General features: G+C 33.8%; 2 protein-coding genes and 1 long non-coding RNA gene across 8 annotated transcripts; 1 reads left to right on the top strand and 2 right to left on the bottom strand.

Annotated features, from left to right (window-relative positions):
- Positions 1 to 665: 665 nt before the first annotated feature.
- Positions 666 to 7,856, bottom strand: Dolk (Dolichol kinase). Of its 4 annotated transcripts, XM_023163995.2 has the most exons (9): positions 4,957 to 5,354; positions 4,648 to 4,810; positions 4,340 to 4,590; positions 3,552 to 3,778; positions 3,309 to 3,494; positions 3,020 to 3,229; positions 1,993 to 2,269; positions 1,231 to 1,308; positions 666 to 887 (listed from the first exon to the last, which is right to left on the bottom strand). In XM_023163995.2, the coding sequence occupies exons 2-9, from the start codon at positions 4,683 to 4,685 to the stop codon at positions 751 to 753; spliced, it is 1,404 nt and encodes a 467-aa protein (XP_023019763.2). In that variant the 5' UTR covers positions 4,686 to 4,810; positions 4,957 to 5,354; the 3' UTR covers positions 666 to 750. The 4 variants fall into 4 exon arrangements, with proteins under 4 accessions (XP_023019763.2, XP_074033566.1, XP_074033565.1 ...); XM_074177465.1 differs by lacking the exons at positions 4,340 to 4,590; positions 4,648 to 4,810 and adding an exon at positions 7,745 to 7,856 and having other exon boundaries at positions 5,093 to 5,199; XM_074177464.1 differs by lacking the exons at positions 4,340 to 4,590; positions 4,648 to 4,810 and adding an exon at positions 5,578 to 5,711 and having other exon boundaries at positions 5,093 to 5,199.
- On the top strand, positions 4,494 to 14,688 carry LOC111508483 (myotubularin-related protein 10-A). 3 transcript variants are annotated; one of them, XM_023163992.2, is made up of 8 exons: positions 4,494 to 4,633; positions 6,133 to 6,304; positions 6,350 to 6,392; positions 6,991 to 7,405; positions 7,460 to 7,694; positions 9,368 to 9,728; positions 10,456 to 10,796; positions 13,755 to 14,688. In XM_023163992.2, exons 2-8 carry the CDS (start codon positions 6,242 to 6,244, stop codon positions 14,214 to 14,216), a joined length of 1,920 nt encoding a protein of 639 aa, XP_023019760.2. In that variant the 5' UTR covers positions 4,494 to 4,633; positions 6,133 to 6,241; the 3' UTR covers positions 14,217 to 14,688. The 3 variants fall into 3 exon arrangements, with proteins under 3 accessions (XP_023019760.2, XP_074033563.1, XP_023019762.2); XM_074177462.1 differs by lacking the exon at positions 4,494 to 4,633 and adding an exon at positions 6,007 to 6,025; XM_023163994.2 differs by lacking the exon at positions 4,494 to 4,633 and having other exon boundaries at positions 6,063 to 6,301.
- On the bottom strand, positions 10,593 to 15,563 carry LOC141483118 (uncharacterized). Its single transcript, XR_012465919.1, has 2 exons — positions 15,356 to 15,563; positions 10,593 to 11,237 (listed from the first exon to the last, which is right to left on the bottom strand). It is a non-coding gene; the product is annotated as an uncharacterized lncRNA (long non-coding RNA).
- Between the last annotated feature and the right edge of the window lie 705 nt (positions 15,564 to 16,268).

Here is a 16,268-nt window from a genome sequence, read left to right as displayed (position 1 = left end):
TAGTTTGTTGTGTGCAAATCTTCAGAAATATTTACCTAATGATGCTATTTAAACAAGAGTTTAAAAACAAGTTAGATATGTTTGTGTACTTCTTGTTTACCATTGAATTAGGTATTCCCAATTTTGAAAACCGTTTTTCTTATACTTCTCTTCGTTAAGAAGAAATCTTACAAAAATAAGTTCCCAAATCTGCAATGAAAAATTATGAGTGCAATAAGAAGGTTAAATGTGGTTTAAATAAAGGTGAATATGTATGTAGATAATTTAAACTTGTATTTCCAATGCAAGCAAGGCATTTGTGATTTCCACCTCAGAGGAAGAGTAGTTAGTATAAGTAAATTCTTGCCCATATAAATGAATTACATTATTTATATTGCGAGTTCTGTTTAGGATATGAAAACGAATTTTTAAAATTTTCAAGAGGGAGAACTAGAAGTGCTAATTCAACAGAAGTTTCCAAAGAATTAAATTGATTCGGCAGTGAAAGAACTGTATTGAAGAAAAGTATATTTGGCCTTGAAAAATTGAATCTTATCAGTGAAGCACTTATAAAAATTACAGGAAGTCTAGGTGTGACCATCTGAAGATAAAATATACAGATAAAAGTAACATTGTGTTTTAGGACTTCTGGAAAATATTGGTATAAGCTGTAGAGAAACTAGTACTCAATATAAAAATATAATTTAAAAAGTGTACACATAACAATGTCATTAGGCATCATAAACAAAAATCGGAATAACAATTTGTAAACTAAACAAGTATAATGTACATTATGAGAGGTAGCACCAGGTTGTCGACTTGCGTTGTTTTAGCTTCAACCAAGGAAGTGACAAAAATCGCAAGGAATATTTTCAAACATTGCTCGGTGGAAAAATTTGGTACAAAATCTGAAAATAACACAAAAGAGAGTTTTATTATTTCTAAAATGAATATGTATATTCATGTATACATAGTGCAAATATATTCTTTCTGGAAACAGTAGTTCTTATCAGCACAATGAATGAGACTGGATCCACTTAATAAAAAAAAAAGCAAAAAAATTCAGCTCCACAAATTAATTTGATTTTTGTTGGGACCCAAAAACAAGTCACTAGCAAATGGCATAGTAGTTTTTTAACTATACTCTACATACAGTGATTATACTATGAATATACCAAAAGTTTTCTTTTCGACTATCTTACAAGACAGCAAAACAATTGAAGTAGATTTTTATTATGGAGGCATACTTACTGAACACAATTAAAAAATACACGAGTCCCATTTGAGCTAACATGCATCCAACGGTCCCTTCAAATGTCTTTTTTGTTCCTAAAATTATTCAATATTATACTTACAATAATTCCCATCCAAAGTCGCATCATCTAGGATTTAGGCTAAACAGTTAACCTTTGGTTTATAAAAATTATAAAATAAGAGTAGGAATAACTTCACAGTTCAAAAACCAATTTTTTCATTAAGTAAAAACTACTCTTTAGTCTAAATCAATAATCCTACTGGAAAACAAAAAATTCGTCATGGAGACAATTTCAACTCGCCCTTCAAAAATCTCATTTGACTAAAATTATTCAATTTTTAGTACCCATACACCAGTTTTGAGGGTGTTGTTGTCTATATCAATTATGATTTTGTTTGCAGTACATGTTTTTTTTCTGTGTTGGCTACCCTGTCTGTGCATTTGTCATTATTGTCAGTTGTCATATATGGTTTTTATATTGTCGTTTTGAGTTTTATTTTCTGTTTTTATTGTATTCATTTTCCATTTATTATTCTCAACATTTACTTGAGATATCAATGTGAAAAACTAACATGACAAATAAGCAGAGGAACCAATTCGAAAAAATATATATATTTGCTCCAAGTGAAATCTTCACAATTTGTTATTGAATTCATTATGATTGTAGGTATTGAAATGTCCAAGTAATTGGAAAAGCCATGTATCATGAGAAAGTTGTTAAAATGCTCTCTTTCTCTCTATATATGAAAAATTTTTACCTGGCCAAAAGTGCTTCCCATAATTCGATCCAACGATACTGGCTGCAGTATCGCCAACACCAATAGATAACAAGCCGCTCATTAGCGGTATCAAACAAAATATAGACGAGTCGGTTACATCACACGGAGACGGATGTATCCAAATTGGCAGGGAACAGCCAACGATAAGGTAGATCGGTGTCAAGGCTAAGTTGCCGACATCTTTTTCATCACTAAACGCTAAAAAACCATCCTGTAGGTGCCTTCCAAAGGGAGGCATCTGCAAAATACGCAATATCTGAAAGAAATAGTCTAATTTAAATAAAGAACAATTAATAGTTCAAAAATTTCCAGTCAGAAAAAGTAGATGTCATGAGCTCATGTATTTTGAATTATAAGTGACCTATTTCCACCAAGAAGAGAATTGGTTTAAGACAATTTCTAATTCAACTACAAGCTGTTCTGCATCGTGATATTGTTGTGTTGTCAGCAAACATTACATGAACATCATCTAAAATTGAGGGAGGTCATTCATATATGAAAGAAATAGCAGAGGGCCAAGAACCAGACCGTGTAGTACACCTAGTTTTACCGCCTGATCATGTGAAATAGAGTTGGTGCGTTTTACTACCATTTGTTATATGTGATTGTATCTAATTTATCATGTTGGAAATTCTAGAGGCCACAGTTCATTAATTAAAAACTTGATACCTACGGGATCAATAAAAGCATATGGCAAGCCGAAAAATGATGACAAAACATTTGTTCTTTGTCTCTTACATATTTAATTCAGTGAATATCACGACGCAGTTCTTATCGATTTTTTTGTCTGAATCCATGCTGAGAAGTTACTAAATAGTTCTTTTCCAAGTGATCTATCATTCGTGTTGACACTTGCAGAGTATACAATACCTTCCTCAAGTAAGAACTGAAAATGAAACTCTATTTCTTTGACAAGTGAAAAACTTACAATAAAATGTTTCTTGAATAAGTTATGGATTTCATCAAGTATCGGCCGATTCCATTACATTCCTGAAATATAACCTACCTCCAATGCGAAAAACAATCCTGTAACCACTCCACTTGCAAGGTACAGAATAGAACATCTATGTAGGAGCCCCGGAATGTAAACAATGACTGCTAATAGGTGAAATATTTTCCTTGTACCAGTAGAAGCTTTATGAACACTGAAAATCTGCTTGTTAATTGCCCAAACAGCTAAACCAGTACACAAAACCCAATATATCATCAGTTTTATCTAAAATGAAGTGAAAAACTTTTTAACAATTTACAAAGAACTTCCCCAAAGTGAACATTGAATGGAATGGATAACTTACAGTGGACCAATCATAACACAACTGCTGAAAAATCCATAAAACAGGACTCCGCTCCAGTAGAATATGTAAAGGTAAGAAAATCACAAATACAATAGTGAAAATCACAACAGAATAAAACGGCTTAGAACTTTTCAGACTGAAAAAATAAGACGCCCATGCGATTACTGCAATCCCTAGGAATCCCAGCTGAAACAAAGCATAAAATGAGTCGAATTTTGTATTATTTCAATTATTTTCCCTCACCTGGATAATTAAAGTAGAAATTTGCATATTACTTTTGAAAGGCTCGGCTCTCGTTCCATGACTCAGGAAATTCAAAATAGTGAAATACAATAAAATTATGGCTGCTTGGCTTGCTATTCCAGCTTCTCCAAGTGTGAAGCATTCTTTGAACTTCTCTAGGATGAACTTATATGTCTTGAGGTATAGAAAAGTACAACAGACTCCACTTAATAAGGCAAAGAATAGACCTGCAAGAACACTGAACTGAAATATTTGGACTTGTTTGAAAATGGCGTTGAAAGCATGAATAGTCAGTAAAGTGAAATTGGGTTTTTTTATAACACAGCAAAGATATTACCATTTTTGCCTAATTCAATGAAAATACTATTCCTGAACTGAGGAGTCCTCTTGACTTACATTTATCAGCCAAGCTGGTATCATCAAAAGATGATCGCCACAAATCTTAAACAGTAAGTTAAATAATCAAAAATAAACATGTTAGAAGATAAAATGAAATGAATCTGTTCAATTAAAAAAATCCAAGAGAGTTTCATGTTTCATTCACAGACACAACCAATATCCATGTGGCAAATGCTCACTTGAAGTAATGCAGAGATAAAAAACATAAAGATAACAAATCCAATTTCAGACCTAGTAACTTGAGTAAATAAGGACTATTTATAACTGGTATAAGATAACAATGGATAAATTTGTTGAAAAACTCTGTCATGAGAATAAATTAATGCAAATTCCAACACACTATACTCAGAATTCATTGCCCCAATTCTGTAGTATTAATATAATGTAACCTTTGTTGAAGCAGATAAAAAATACTGTTGAACTGATTGCACTGGCGAGAACCGTCCATAAACTGAATACAGTCAGTTTTTGCTCTTTCAACTTGTGAACCACAATAATTGTTGATGTGAGCAATATACCAAAACATACTAATGAAGCTAATTTGTAAGTGGGTGTTGAAGTAATTGGATGTTTGAACGTCGATATTATTATCGAAAGTGGTAGAAGAAATAACGCCCATAAACCACTATCAGCACCGGGCCTGAAAAAATACTACAGTGAAGAAATTAGATGATTTTTCAAAGGTAATTCTACAAACCTCACTTTCATATCATTAATTATAATGAAATCAGTCATTCTGAAAGAAAACAGTTTTGATACAAGTGAAGTTCCACCTTAGAATATCAGATTTTATGCAATCTTCACTATCAAGAAGAGGTTTCCACATTTTTGAATTCAATGACAAAATATGAAAATATAACCTAAAAATTATATAATGACATAACGTGTACTTTTGACTTTTAACATTGTACAACATTGGAAGGTTACATTTCAAATGTAAATAAATAATTTATAACTTCAACAAAAGTTTTGAAATTTGGTTCATTAATATACCGAAGAAACTCACGTCAATTTAAAAGTGAGTTTTGGTCAATTAATTTTTGAAATATGTCAGAAGGTAGACTTCAATATTAAAAAATTGTATATAATTATGTAATTTAGGATATCTTTTTCATTCGTAAGTTAGGTCTTCAATTGTATACCCCTTTTAGGTTCAAGGTGTATGTTTTGTTCGTTATTGACTTCATGGCACATAAATTATACGTTTGCAGTTCCATCCGCCAATTCATGATGAAAGACACATCCTAACCTGTAAATAATAAAAAAAAATATGAAGAACTACATTTCCTGAAGCATTTGAATGAATAGAACGTTCCTAGAATCCATTGAACTAATACCACAGAGTACTAATCTGTGCTAATACTTCGTATACCGTAATTTGTCAAATCACAGTTGAATAAATAGTATTTTATTTGTCAAACGGGGAAGTGTTTGGTTTTGTATTGGTGGCAACCCTCTTTGTCAAAACTTCAATCCTAGTTTCGTTTTTGAAATTTTCATTCGTGGTTTCAGTACGACATAACTGTAACTATTTGGTTGACATTAGTATGGATAAATTTTTAACAATTTGATATTGAATTTGAGAGGTCGCGATCAATTTGACATCAAGGGTAGCCACAACTATTACCTGAAATTCCTCCTGATATTTGACATAATTGTTTACTAAAATGATTCAATATTTTTGTCACAAAGCATCTAATCTAATGAACAATCAATTGATGTTGACAATGGAAATCTGTGAAATATTTATTTACTATTCCTTTGTTATTACTATATACATTACTATTATGGAAGTCAGTGTATTCATAATTATTGTATTTTAAATATCAGTGTTGCCAATAATAAAACGCCTGAAACATATACAACCATTTTTACGCGCAATAAAGTTTCAACTGACAGGATCTGAAGTGCGAAATGACTTTATCTTTAATTTTTGTGTAACGTTAAATCTGCCAATTGCAACCGTCAATGACTCGAATAACATATTTTTATTTCATTAGCACTATTACGCCAACAGAGAAACTTTTGGTATCAGATATCAAATAAAAAGTAGAAAAAATAAAAACCCCTCACATGTAGGTTGGTTGTAGAATGAGAAGTTTTCATATTGCCAACCTTCGTATAAATCCTACTTAACCTTAAACTACATTTTTTTAGAAATTTGTCATTTTGTTATTTTTAGTTAATTATCACATTAAATATGGGATAAAGGTTTTCCCCGTTTAAATATGATTACACGAGAAACTCCTCACTGTCACATCCCAAAGAAATGTTATGAATGAAAACTGAAAATGAATGATGTCAAAGAAGACTCGACTTTTAAGAGCTATATTGGAGAATCAGAATTGGAGGTACTTGAAAATAGTATTTGTGGCCCCTTTATAACATTTTTTTTTCAGTCGATAACTTTGGATGATGCCCAACGAACAAAAATTCTGGATGGTATGAAATAATACTTTAACAATCAAGAAGTAACATTGATGAAAAAATATTTCTTTAATAAAATATGAACAGCTGGAAACTTATAAGGACATGAAGGAAGAAATTAACAATTATTAATGAAAATTCTATAAAATTTGAGTGTTTCATTCATAGAAAAACTCTACACTGTGAATGCCAGACTACTGATATAAAGTTCTATTTAGGATAGTTTTTAATCACAACTGGAGTTGAAACACTCATTTTGACAGCATCCCCCTGAAGTTCTTTCAATATGGAAGATTCGGATGCAAGATTTTCACTGAATTATTCTCATCTTTTTCATTCATCATGTGGTGTGGAATTTTAATTTCCTTTTAACCCTGAAACAGAAAGAGGCATTTCTGTTTGATTGACAATGAAAGAATTAAAATTACCAACATTGAATATTTGTGTTTCCAACAAGACAATTGTTTTATGATAAATTCAATATATTTGATAGTTTTATTTTACAATATTACCTACAAGGTGATTATTCACGGACAATAATTATACAGTTCAATAGAAGGGTTTTCATTGATATTTAATCTTTTTTTTTTTCCAAATGAGATTGCAATTTCAGGTGAAACCATCGTTTACGAGGCTCCTAAGGTTCTTTTGTACCCCCCTTTGAGTGATAGAAGAAAGTACATCCCTGGTATCTTAACCATCACCACATTCAAGCTTTCTTTTGCCAGTGCTGAAGATGTGGAACCGTCAAACTGCTTCCAACAAAATCTACTGCTCGGTATAAACGATGTTTGCCTGTCTTCCATTGATGTCATTTACCAAATTGGTGATCGTAACAAGAAGAAGTTAACTCCTGGTCAAAATGTCACAGGAAAAGTCAAAGATATACTTATAGTTTGTAAAAATATGAAAAGTTTCGAGTTTAGCTTTAAAATGTGTGATAAAGATAGCGGGAAGAATGTAGTTAATGCTTTACTTCATCATGCTTATCCAAAAAGACATTCCCTGCTATTCGCCTACGACTATAAGTGAGTTGTGTTGTTATTCAGGTTTCGGTCTTTCAATTTGTTTTTTTTTTTTAGAGAACCCTACGTGAATGAAACACTTAATAGAGAAGCTCGATTTTTTCTTGTGAAATCAGACTGGGAAAAAGAACTGAAGAGAACGAAATGTCAAAATTGGCGGATATCCCAAGCCAATTTCAATTTTCATATATCTCCTATGATGGTTGAAACTATCATAGTGCCTCAATCCGTCACTGATACTATCATCAAAGCAGCTGTGGAAAAATTTTGTTGCAGGTTTCTTCCTATATGGGTAAATATACTAGGACAATAATGTAGAACTAAATTCAAGAGACTTCTTACCTGTTTTCTTCATTAATTCTAGTCAGCTGCTGTAAACACATTTATATGATGAAGTAGCTCGATACAAAAATTGGTAGTTATTTTATCTGAAAGTCAGTTTGAAGTTGACTGGCCTGTCAAAAAAGTGTTCAAGTATGAAGTTGTCAACAGGCATTGGGAAATGAAGAAGTTATACAGTCGAGCTCAAATCAAACTAATTATTTGCATTAAAAAGGGATAATAACCAAATCACATTTATTCATGACCTTCTTAGGAAAAACACAATTTTCTAGTATTAGGTTCAAAGTAAAAATTTTACCAAAAAAGAATTATTAAATCAGATATCCAACAAAGTGTGCATGGAAAGTTAGATCTGAAATAAGTAATAATACATAATCATAACAAAATATTGAAATGATATCAGATTAAATTTTGCGTTTTTATTCAATGATTTTGAAAAACTCTAAAATTGACAAAAAAAATCCAAACTACATCCAAAGCCAATAGAGAAATTTCAGAGGTTTTCTTTCTTTTTGTCTCCGATCACCTTTGAAAAAATGTACTACTTGATGTGTCGCCAATTAAAGAACAGAAAATCTTGTGTACCTGATGAAGTCCCAACTTTTATCTTGTAAGCTGTATTACCCCTTTGTCATATTATTATGACGAGCTCAGTATATACTCCAAGGAACTCAAGTGAGAACTAATGATTTCCATTTGAATATTGTTTTCTCCATAGATCACTCAATTATTTGGAAAATATGCTATTTTACCTGAGAATAAACATGAAATTAGAAAAGGATTTTCAACTAATACAGCAATACATTCATTTTATGAAAAGCTTTTGCAGTAAATCAGAGCATGGGCCTGTTTGGAATATTTTGAGATCTAAGCCATGCCTTCAATTGTGTAAATGAAATCTTAGCAAAAAAATTTTTCTTATAGCAGACTTTCTCTAGAGTGGATTTTATCTTTTCTGACAAATTGAAAACAATTTGTTATCATTAACTATCAAGGTAGAGGAATAGAGAATGAAAATTTTGGTTCAAACGTAGATGTACCACAAGGTTATGTGCTTGAACCGATGCTCTTTTTGTTATATACAAATGAAATTGAATGTCAAATCTGAAAATTCTGACTTGATCATGGATGTACCACAAGGTCCTGTACTTGGACCAATGTTTTTCTTGTATACAAATTGAATTGAATGTCAAATCTGAAAATTCTGATTCAATCATGGATGTACCACAAGGTTATGTACTTGGACCAATGCTCTTTTTGTTACATACAAATGTTACATACTGATATGCTTTCCCAAGTAATATGCTTTTTATTATCTCCATTAAAGATATTAGATCAGTAGTGTAAGTCAGTGTGATTATCTTGAAACCAAATGAAAATAAATAATTAGGTTGGTTTAAAAGTTCTGTTCGTTTTTGTGTTCTGGAGCAGGAACGGGACCTCTTTTGTTGACCAGTAACTTTTGAAACAACCGAATATGTATATCTTTGACCTGCTAGAGGTGTAATATTGCTTGATGTAGTGAAATAAAGTACTGTTACTTTTATATATGATGTGAAACTTCTTTGATGAATTACCTTCTGTCCATAATAAATCATTTTCGAACACGTCTTAATTTTCAAGGTTTGGGGTACTTCCAAAGGTGCCGCTCTAGTTCGAATGGCAGATCTCCTGCCTGCCATCATGGACCGAACCGAAGAGAACAAACTTCTGGAACACATTCGAAAAAGCCATCCCGACAAGAAGCCTCCTCATATTATTGATCTCTCGTCACCGACGCCTAAAGATATCCAAGTTAGTTTCTTGAAATTGAGAGAACTGTGTACTCCGGACAATACGAGAATTTTCAAAAGTCAGGATTTCAAATTCTATGGGTTGTTGGACGGTACCAAATGGTTGTCGCATGTTTCGACTTGTTTGACCAAAGCAATGGAGGCGGCAGACAAAATTTCCATGCATGGGTCAACAGTCGTATTGCAGGAAGGTATGCTTGCATTCAAAATTAGTTTAAATGACTTGCAAATGACGGTATTCATAATAATCACTCAAGGTGCATACATAGATCAAGACCTACAAGTCTATTTGGTTCATACAATGGATCGATAAAATAGGAAGTTTTATTGATCTTTCAAATGTATAGAACTATACAAATAAGATGAGTTATGACTATAAAATGGAAATTTAAAGTTAAAATATCAATGAATATTATACTGCTCTTCCGTTAATTTATGTTGCATTGGATAGGACAGCTACATACTCGACAGTAGGTTAAATACAATTTGTAATCAACAGATCTCTCACACTTTTTGAACAAATATTGATTCAACTCTTCAATATGGGGAGATATAATATTGTAAAGGTTAACATCAATAGAATTTCTGCTCGATTTTTACAGTCTGAATCTACTAGCCCTTAATAAATAGCATCTTCCTGTATTATAATCGTGAAAATCACAATTTCTGTCTGAGAAAAACCTAAAATTCAAATCCAAGAAAACCTTGATACTCGTTGGTAATAATTTTATGTTCAATTTTTCTCGTTGCTTTTTTGATACTCGTTTTAATTGAGTCTACAACTTATTTCGTGTTATACAAAGATTTTTTAATGAGGTGACCTTTTTTTTGTTGATGAGTTTTTCAATTTATATGATAACTTGCATGTCTTTCTCATGATAATCATTGTGGAAAGTAAAAGAAAAATTATATTTTTAGGCAACGGTCAGGACATGAATTGCATAGTTTCCAGCCTAACCCAGTTGATCCTGGACCCCTTCTTCAGAACAAAATTTGGCTTTCAGTCTCTCGTCCAGAAAGAATGGGTCGCTCTAGGTCATCCTTTTGCCAACAGATTAGGACACATACTGGATAAAGAAATCGAACCTTCGCCGTTATTTCTTCTCTTTCTCGACTGTGTCTGGCAGCTACTGCAGCAATATCCGACAGCGTTTCAGATCAGCGAGACTTACCTGACTACTCTCTGGGATTCAACCCATATATCTGTATTCGATACGTTTTTGTTCAACTGCACTCATGCGAGATTCATGGCAGAAACGGTAATTTGATAATATTGTTAGTTTTTCCCCGTGGGTTGATCAATAATTGACTACACTGAATAATCAAACTTAACTTTATTTCACTTGAAATACAACAAACACTTCAACTAAAAATTTCAAGTATTAGTTTAACGTCTATCGCCTTACTAGATTACTTCGCGTACCGCACTGTAACGTCCACTAGACTGTCCGAATGTCTATCGCCTTACTTGATCACTTCGCGTATCGCACTGTATCTTCCACTTCACTGTTTACTTGACTTTCTCGATATGCCCGCAGTCGGCGTTTGAATATCGTAATCGAACATCGTAGAATTTTCACAGAAGTTCTTTTCTGCTTCTCGAGCGACAGGGAACATTGGGCGTTCCTGCGCTCTTAGCTACGTCACGTTTGTTTTATGGTTACCAGTGGCGGCCGGCGTTACTTTCTTTCGGGCATGACCTACAAAAATATATTCGCTATTAGTTGGTGATTGATTAGTTGATTTTATGTTTATATGTTGGTGGTACTATGTTGAAATATAATTGAAAATTATGTTTCAATGTTATTGTCACTAAGGCAAAAAACGTTTCTCGCATCCTAATTGGTTTCTTCGATAGTAAAACAGTCAAATTTTATGTAAACAGCATGAAATATGAGTCAATTCTTATATTTAAAAATAATGGATCAAAAAATGAGTGGAGTTGAGCATCTATAGAAATGTTTAATAATAATAATCATTGGACAGAAATCAAAACAAGTCCAAAGACTGTATTGAGGAGAGACACATACATATAAAAAGATACAATTCTGAAATATACATCTCTCCCAACTTACCTACACAGTAGGTTCTGGTAAATGCATGCCGGAAAACAACTACTTCCTCGGCTGATACTACGCTGGACATTGAATTATGTCTGACAGACATTCATGCAAGATACTTCACAGAGGTTAGTCTTACAGATCTTTCTCGTTCATCTAGCAGCAGAACCATGCTGAAGTCAGTCGAGTAGATCACCTACAGACCAGTTTCGAGTTATTACCTCGTCATCAGTACTGGAGAGATCCGACCTAAACAGTAGTGTGCCTGGGACTCGATTAATATCAACGCGGCTCGACCGCATGTATGAAACCTTCGTCTAAGAGTATTATTGTTAACTACTAACAGCTCCATCTCGTGAACAACTATCCATCGTGGTATTAGCCCGCGAAGTACTTGTTTTTTGGCAGGCATTTACGAGAACCTACTATGTAGTTAAGTTAGAAAAGATAATTTATTTCTATATCTGTGTCGAAGCTATTTTCCGGATTTGTTGACCATCTTCTGCAGGTTTCATGCCTTACTTTTCGTCGACAACTGCGGTGGATGTGTTTAAAATATGTTTTTTCGTTAACCAGCTATCGCACCCCTACGAACGACAACCCTCAAAAGTCGAAACTTGTGCGAGCTAACGAGGTCTTACCTTTCAACGTGTAATTTCTAAAACGGGTTGAACGATAGTAAGTGAAAATCGATCGTTCAGCCTGAGGCTTGAACCACCGACTCACACATTGGTCGATTGACTGAGTGAACAAAGCTCCCAAGTCGAACCGACCGGCCATCATAGGTTTGGGTCTATGGATGTATTCCATTGGTTTTGAGGGTGGCGTCATTCCTATTTGTTGAATTAAATTACCTATGTGAGAGCAGTTGAGTGCAGGTAGCCAGATTTTATAATTGTTGATTCTCTCTTTTCGGTTGAAGTCATTTTTTTGCTTCTGACTTTCTATCGACTCCTTATATAATAACTCGAAAGTTCTATTTGGGACTTGGATCTCCTTAAACGCGATAACGTGTGTACCTTCTCCAAGTGCATGTTCACCTACTGATGGTTTATATGCCCCAGGCTTTTGAAGAAACTTGATAGAACCCACAGTTCAATCAACCAATACTGTACTTCATTATCTTGCTATAGCAAGCGCCAAACGTGATGGCAAGCGATCGCGCAGGTATAGACTCTCCCAACTAAATCACTATTGGATTATGATAAGCCCCTTGCCGGCCAGTGTCGTACCTATGATAGTTTTAATTAGGGTAGCAAATGGAACATTTGACATTTTCTTCTAACATTTTTTTAGAAACAACACATTGTCAAACGCCAACAGCATTGGAGGACAAATAACGATACGCCTCTGGACAGAGCATTTGTATGTCTTGCAATAGCTGTAGTGGGGGTTACATTGAAAATAAGTTTGTGCGCATGGGGCGGGCGCGCCATCACGTTTGGCGCTTGCTGTACACTGTTATTGACGAAGTGAAACATAGCAACATGTAGTTGTATACCTTTGTCAACAACGAAATGAAATAAGTCATACAATTAATTTTACAATAGCAGTTCTTGTACACAATCTTATCTAATTTAGATTTTTAACATATAGATTTGTCAACATTGTCGTTTACTTTATCACTGAAGTATTTACGGGTAGTTACTATCCAAGACTATAAATGGAGGCAATACAAATTCAGAAGTACAGAAATAATTTCGACCTGAAGAAAAAAGGAATTAATATCAATAAAACCTGGCTACCTGCACTCAATTTCTCTCGTATCGGATCATTCAATTCAGCCAATAGGAACGAAGTCACACCCACCACCATTGAAATTGATTCGGAAACCCTAACCAATTCAATAGTGTGTTTTGAGGATAACCAGAACACTTCTCATACGTAGAACAATTTTGAAAAACCTACTCTGGTTCAACCTAAAATGAACCCATGTCAATAACTTCACACAGAAGCCGTTATATTCTTTAAAACTATTTAATAGGATTCAAAATTCTCTTTTCAATGATGTAACAGTGCTCATTTCTTTTCAAAATGGTTGCTTAGGAGCCCATGTTACCAAATTCAATATGGCGGCACTTCCATGTATCTAATGTTAATAGTTGCGTTCCCTATTATAGTACAGAATAAGTTGAACAGAACATCATTACATTTCAGGGATCAGCGCACCTGCATCCGCCTCTGATCCTGCGCAGTGTCTGGGACTGGCGGGAACAATTCTCAGATAGAGACATCGGCCTTTTTTGCAACCCTTTATTCGACGACAGCTTCAAAGAGCAACTCAAACCTCACACCGGCCTTTCCGGCATGGATATATGGCTCCAGTGTTACTTCAGGTGGTTGCCAGACCTTGAAATCCGAAACGGGGGCCATCCGCAAGTCGACCTGATCAGCAGATACATAGTGTCGGAGATACTGCAGACCCAGCAAGGGATCGCCGATGTCAACGGCAGGGTGAATAGGAATAAGGAGGAGTGCATGGAGCTGATTAGAAAAGTAAATAGTTTTTTTCCGTTTAGCCATATTTCTGGACCAGTGTCTGGGGACCCCATCAACAACGTCCTGCTGTCTGGAGACACTTTAGATTCACAGTCGATACTTAATTTTAATAACGAATAGACGTCTCTGAGGCGGGTCAATGTACCATAGGAGAAAATATCGTTGAGGTATGAATTATTCGCTTAAATCTGCAAGGTTCTTAGCTGTGAATTTTTTGTCATCAAGTACACATTTAATATTATATATTCATCTCCCCAAAATGATTTATTCCCCATGGCGTACTGAAAAATCGAACTTATCGAAAGTTTTCATCCAAAATAATATTTCATATCTACGAGTGAATATAAACTTTATTTCAATAAGATTTTATTCTGTTTCCTCACATGTTGAATTTCAGGCTAAAATTTGTTTTTTAATTTATTTTGAAGAAGTTCAGTATTTGAAATTGAGAATGATTCGTTATTTTATACCTTTATGAGAACAATTATGTACAAGTATATCTAGTTCAGCTGTAAGATTTTGTTCTAACAAACCAAAAATGTTAATAACTATTATTTATGTTTTATTTATAATAAATACATTTTCAATTATTGGGTCTGTTTTATTGAATTATCAGATTCAGTTGATGAAGCCTTAGTATGGGTTTGAACCAAGATGCACAATCCCCTCATTCTAGGTAAAATAGATTGCATTTGGAAACGATTCTGGTTCCATCTATTAACGTGTGAACAAAGTTAGGAGAATCTCACAACGAGAGATTTTCACAAATCAAAAGCGGAAAAGTTTAAACACCGGTGTTTCTATGCATCTTTGTGTAAACCGAGGAGCATGTAAATTATTTTTTCAAAAACTATCGACCTAGGACATTGTTGTTAAGTTTCAGCCAGAGGTACTGAGGACACTTGGAAAAGTGACACAGTTGGGACTGGCGTAAAATTGGTATTTCAATGTTATTTACATTTAGGAATGAATTAACATTAAATGGAAGATTTTTTACAATATGGCCCATGACTTGAAGATCTCAATAAAATGTGATCGACAAATTTCGATTCTTGCTCAATCTATCCACATGTGCACAAAGTTGGATGAATCTCATGTAGAGTTCTCACAAATAAAAAAGTGAACAGCTAAAACACCATCAGGGTTACACCTGTTTAAAAAAAAATCTGTTTTTCCGTTAATCAGCTGTCGCCCCCATATGAACGACAACTCTGAGAAGTTGAGAAACGTGTGCGAGCTAAGGACTAACGAGGTCTTACCTTTTAACATGTAATTCCTAACACGTTTCTGATTCCTATGTAATATATTTTGACTAAAACAATCGATTTACGGCACTGTTACTCTTCATAAAATAAAGGGATACAATGTACTTTGGCATTTCATTTGCAGAAGCGCTAAATGCACAACAATGGGTGAATTCGTTCATGTCATTGATCAGATTTGAAATTTAAGATATTTTTCGAAAAAGGTACAACGCAACAGTGCAGTACAACATAGTACCTACTGTGAGTACATGGATACTCTTTCAACCGAAGTAGTTTAAAAATGTAAAATAAGGGTTTTTTCTAGAGAAGCCTAAAAGAGCCACAATATTATTTTCCACAGATTCAAACTTATAACTGTGAATTGTGTAAGAAATATTTTTAGTATCAAATTGTTAATGAAACGAGGACTAACGTAACCAAAATCATATTCAACTATTGTAATTAGAACTTGAAAAAAAATATCACATATTTATTAGTTGAATGTAGGTTTGCCTATGTTAGGTTATAGGCATAGAAATTATAATGGTTACAGGTTAGTCTTTAGCCGACATTTATTGTTCCGTGTGCAAAGTGTACACAGTTATAACTGTGAATTTATACTTATAACTTCACACTCATAAGTGTTAATTCACAGTTATTAGAAGGAAATTTGTCAATGTACAGTTGTAATTGGAAATTCAAACTTGTATGGATTCTGAGAAAAATAATATCGATTATTGTGGCCCCTCTACGATTCCGTATGTTTCTGTGATACAGAGAAGTGAAAAATTGGAATAAACAAGCAAGTGACCGAAATCCTTAAAAACCTTCATCCTTATAGGATACCTGTTTCAGGACATGTCGATGGATATGATATAGAGCACTGCATTTTTTCTCAGTTGGCTACTATTTGTTTGTCAATAAGGAC

The sequence above is a fragment of the Leptinotarsa decemlineata genome, unplaced genomic scaffold, assembly GCF_025532065.1.
Source record: "Leptinotarsa decemlineata unplaced genomic scaffold, Ldec_3_MD MMD2_tig00002974_RagTag_RagTag, whole genome shotgun sequence".
In the NCBI taxonomy this organism is placed as follows: domain Eukaryota; kingdom Metazoa; phylum Arthropoda; class Insecta; order Coleoptera; family Chrysomelidae; genus Leptinotarsa; species Leptinotarsa decemlineata.
Note: the sequence above shows the minus strand (reverse complement) of the source record. Positions and strands in the feature narration are given on the sequence as shown.

Bases quoted from the DNA above. Each gene is read 5' to 3' on its own strand.
- Dolk (XM_023163995.2), bottom strand. From the start codon at position 4,685: ATGACTGATTTCATTATAATTAATGATATGAAAGTGAG. The intron at 3,779-4,339 runs GTTACATTATAT...GTGTTCTTGCAG, and splicing joins TTTTATCTGCTTCAACAAAG to GTCTATTCTTTGCCTTATTA. The intron at 3,230-3,308 runs GTAAGTTATCCA...ACTTCATTTTAG, and splicing joins TGTGTTATGATTGGTCCACT to ATAAAACTGATGATATATTG.
- LOC111508483 (XM_023163992.2), top strand. From the start codon at position 6,242: ATGAATGATGTCAAAGAAGACTCGACTTTTAAGAGCTATATTGGAGAA. The intron at 6,305-6,349 runs CTTGAAAATAGT...TTTTTTTTTCAG, and splicing joins GAGAATCAGAATTGGAGGTA to TCGATAACTTTGGATGATGC. The intron at 10,797-13,754 runs GTAATTTGATAA...ATTACATTTCAG, and splicing joins CGAGATTCATGGCAGAAACG to GGATCAGCGCACCTGCATCC.